Source organism: Camellia sinensis, chromosome 11 (assembly GCF_055761805.1).
Source record: "Camellia sinensis isolate YWXY chromosome 11, ASM5576180v1, whole genome shotgun sequence".
Taxonomy (NCBI): domain Eukaryota; kingdom Viridiplantae; phylum Streptophyta; class Magnoliopsida; order Ericales; family Theaceae; genus Camellia; species Camellia sinensis.
This window is the reverse complement of record NC_138971.1, coordinates 166,389,387-166,393,453: the sequence shown is the minus strand read 5'-3', so window position 1 is coordinate 166,393,453 and position 4,067 is coordinate 166,389,387. Positions and strand designations below refer to the sequence as shown.

The following is a 4,067-nucleotide window of genomic DNA, read 5'->3' as shown; positions in this document are numbered from 1 at the left end:
CAAAACACATAAGATTTTGGTGACCTCTTTGGTATCCTTTCTAAAAACTGTTTCCTATGTTCAGAATTTAAAATGTGAAAACAAATAGAAAATTGTTCGGAAATCATTTTTCAAGAAATCAAAATCATTTTTCAAGAAATCATTGATTCAAGAAATCACTTTTCAAGAAATCATTTTTCAAGACCTCTTTTTTACAAAGCCCAGATTCAATAAATCATTTTTCAAGTTTTCAAAAGCTCACACCTAGTACAGAACATTGAATTTATTGTCAATTAGGAAAATGAATTCAACGTCTTTACTCTTTATTTATAAGATTATATACAGACATTTCAGATTGATCAATGTATGTAGATAGAGAGAGAGGGAGAATGAGGGGTTTTCGAGTAACATTACTTGACAAAATGTGAAGAACCCCCTTCAAAAGAATGTGATCGAAGATCTGTAAAGCGAGATACAAAGAGTTATGGCCGAAGAGCTATGGCCGTCGACGGAGGAGAGCTATGGCGGACGAACGATGGAAGAGGGAAGAGGGAAGAGGGACAGGGCCGTCGACATTGTGGTAGCTTCCCGCTTTTTTTTTTTTTGTCTTTGTTCTCAGCCTGTATTTTTTTTTTTTTTTGGTCTTACAGGTGTATGTATCACACCTTCCTCATTGTGCAATTGTTCTTCACATGACTTCAACAGCTGCTACCTCAGAGGGGGTCGTGGGGGTTGGTTTTAAAGAGGGTCTGTATCGCGACTGATAAATTTAATCTCTACTACTCACCCAAAAAATTCTGGATTATTTTGTCTGGCTCCCACATTTATTCCTTTTAAATAGGGTGTACATATTTTTGGGCTTTGAAGAAGAATAATTGAAGCTTGAGGACCTTCCAACATTAGTGGCCCTCTTTTGAGTATCAACAACACTCTGTAATGTTTGATTTGTTTTTGACTGAGTTTAAAATTTGTTTAAAACTTACACGATAAAATATTTTTAACTTGTAACTTTTCTGAATTAAAAAAAAAAAAATTGAAATTTTTAGAATACCAAAATCCATATTTGGTGCACAGAATTTAAAGTTTTTTTATTCATCTACTAAATAATTGGAAATTCAAACATGTGACATGAATATGATCACAATAACACTTGATAACAAATGAGAAAGAAATAAAAAATACAAATCCTACTCCGACATTAAACCATAATAATCATCACAATGATGCCGAAAACTCCAACCATCCATGAATAATGCTTGGAGATAGCAATCCCGGCCGCTGCTGAAGGCGAGACTGCCGGTGCTGCGCCGGTAGAAGGCGAAGCTGCCGGAGATTGGAGCAGAGGCAACACAGTTATGGCAAGCTTCATGTTTCCAGTGGCGCAGTGCCTGCCGACGCCGCACATGTACCATTTTCTTCCCGGGGTTAAGAAAGGGATAACGTCGTTGCCGGTAGTAAGAGCTACGGTGGTGGCCGGTGCCGCACATTGTTGGAACTCAGTTCCGTTCACTTTCAATACATTGTGAGCTCCTTGTGGGTAATTGAATACTGCAACAAAAAATGTGGTCAAGGCAAAATTGACATTTTTTTTTGTAAAACTTTTTATTTAAACACGTGTAACAAAATGAAATTAGTGGAATTTTTGTAATGTATTTTAAAATTTTTGATTATTTTAATAAATTCTCAAACATAAAATACTCGAAATGTTTTCACATCTACTTATAAATTTTCTAACTCCCTGCTTACCTATTTTCTCTTAAAAAAAATAAGTAACAAGTTTTTGTTTTTATTCAATAAAAAAATAACAAATTACACTCATAATCTCTGTAGCTTGCCACTTCTGTTAGTTTGATCCTCATAGTTTTATATTACTTTTATGTTTGAATTTTTTATATATACAATTCAATTGATAACCTTTTTTTTTTTTTTATAAATTTGATTGAATTTGAGAGATAAAATAATTCATCCATTCTACTCAAAATGATTGAGAGATTGATATTTAATTTGAAATCATTCTTCTTCTTCTTCTTCTTTTTTTTTCTATGGATTATTTTGTCCTATCCATTTTTTTAACGGAGTTAGCAATTGGATTAAACTGACACAATATAAAAAAAAATAAAGAGAAAATTGATGCAATAAAAACAATAGGATCGAATTGATAGAAGAAGCAAAATTATAAAGACTATGGTGCAATTTATCGAATAAAAAAACTTCTTAAGTGTACACAAATATTTTGGAATAAAAAATAATAAAAAAAAACAAGTTTTGTTAATTGCTAGAAGTGGTGATCGCGGTAGAGAGAGTGGCTGGATGTAGTGGTCACCGGAATTGGTGGGTAGAGGATTAACAAAAGGTGGTTAGAGGGTCAGGGGGGTGGTCGGAGAGTCAACAACAGTTAGTAGTGATCGAAGGTAGTCACCAATTTCACTTTTATTAAACAAAAATAATATTATTTTAAATTTTTCAAAAATAAAAATAAAAATAAAAATGAAAACGAAAATGTTATTTTTAACATACTGAGATTGTCACCAACGCGGAAGTCTTTTCCCTGAGCCCAGCCCTGGTAATCGAAGTTCAACATCCATCCATTGTCATCCCCAACAATGTAGTCTGTTGCCAGTGTTGGAGATACAACAACACCAATTGCAACAATGGCTATTGCAACGAAGATCCTCAACGAAGAAGAAGCCATCTTGAAATATTTTCTACTTACTGAAAAATGCTCTAATTGACCACTTGTTTTTTTACCTCTCTGATGTTCTAATAAATTTGTGTATTTTTTTTTTCCGGGATGTTGATGGGGAGAGGGTTCAATTTATAGAGAGTTTTTGTAGTTTTTTAACAGTAGAGAATTAGCCGGCTAATGCCTGCATGAGATGGGGGCCTATTCAGTTAGCCAAATGTGTGTATGCAAAAAAAAAAGAAAAAGAAAAATAAAATTAGGCAACCAAGTCAAATAATTTTAACAATTATTTATTATTCACTTATACTCTTTTTGGTTAACTAGGGTGAGAAAATATTCTTTAATCTCTTTATAGAATGATCTCTCTTATATATCATGATGAATAATAATTTTTTTTTTTTTTTTAGAGATAAACAATCTATTTCATTTCATTCCAATTAACCAAATAATATGTTAGGACCCCTCTAAAAAAAATAGTATGTTAGGAACACCTCCAATGAAAGAGAAAAACTAAGTTGTCTCTTATGTTGTGTTTGGTTGGGGGATTTAGAGAGGGATTTGGAAAGGGAAAGGGAAAAAGTGTGTGAAACTATGTGAAATATAGACATGTTTTATTGATATTTTACCTACCTTTTCCGTTTCCCTTTCCAAATCTCTCTCCAAATCCTCCAACCAAACATAGTATTAATGTCAGGGGATAACAGTTAGCAAAGTTTTTTTACTCCAAAGGACATGTTAGAGCATCCTATGGGCTAGTTAAATTTTTGTATTTAAAGTGAAAAGTGATAAAAATTAGATATAATTGTGTGTAGTAAATGTTTGTTAATTTAAAAAGTGATTAAATATGTGTGAATATAAAAAAAAAAACAAAACAAAAACAAAAAAAAGTGATAAAAGTTGTTCTCTCCAAACTCTTCTCCATAGTTAGCACTTGGCACGAACAAACTTGTTGAAAATAATCTTAACATGTCATATGTTAAATCTTATTGTTACCTGTAACAAGCGAATAAACACAAAAGACAGAAAATTAACTCGAATTTAAAGTGCATTGTATATACATTTAAGTGGGTCTATTTTTACTTGACACACGTTTTAATATCAATAGACCACCACTCATGCCTTAAATCAATAAACAGCAATTTATACATAAATTGATTATCACCTTTTACCATTTTTAATCAAATTAAGACAGAATATTAACCATCTCATTCTGTGAGGAATGAATAGGCCACATTAATTGAAGGTGAAAAGTAGGCAATTTGATCTTGACCTAGCAGTGTTTGTGAGCTTCCAATTGGCGTTTTTATTAAATTTTGCGATTGAGAATTAAGCATAATAAGAATTTTGGCTAAAAACAAACTACTTTCGTGTTTTCATGTTTTCGGCTCCATGTCGAAAAATCCTA

General features: G+C 32.4%; 1 protein-coding gene across 1 annotated transcript; it reads right to left on the bottom strand.

Moving 5' to 3' along the window:
• Positions 1-1,177: 1,177 nt before the first annotated feature.
• On the bottom strand, positions 1,178-2,715 carry LOC114296310 (blue copper protein 1b). The gene is made up of 2 exons (XM_028240615.2): positions 2,497-2,715; positions 1,178-1,527 (listed from the first exon to the last, which is right to left on the bottom strand). Exons 1-2 carry the CDS (start codon positions 2,669-2,671, stop codon positions 1,178-1,180), a joined length of 525 nt encoding a protein of 174 aa, XP_028096416.1. The 5' UTR covers positions 2,672-2,715.
• Positions 2,716-4,067: the final 1,352 nt, after the last annotated feature.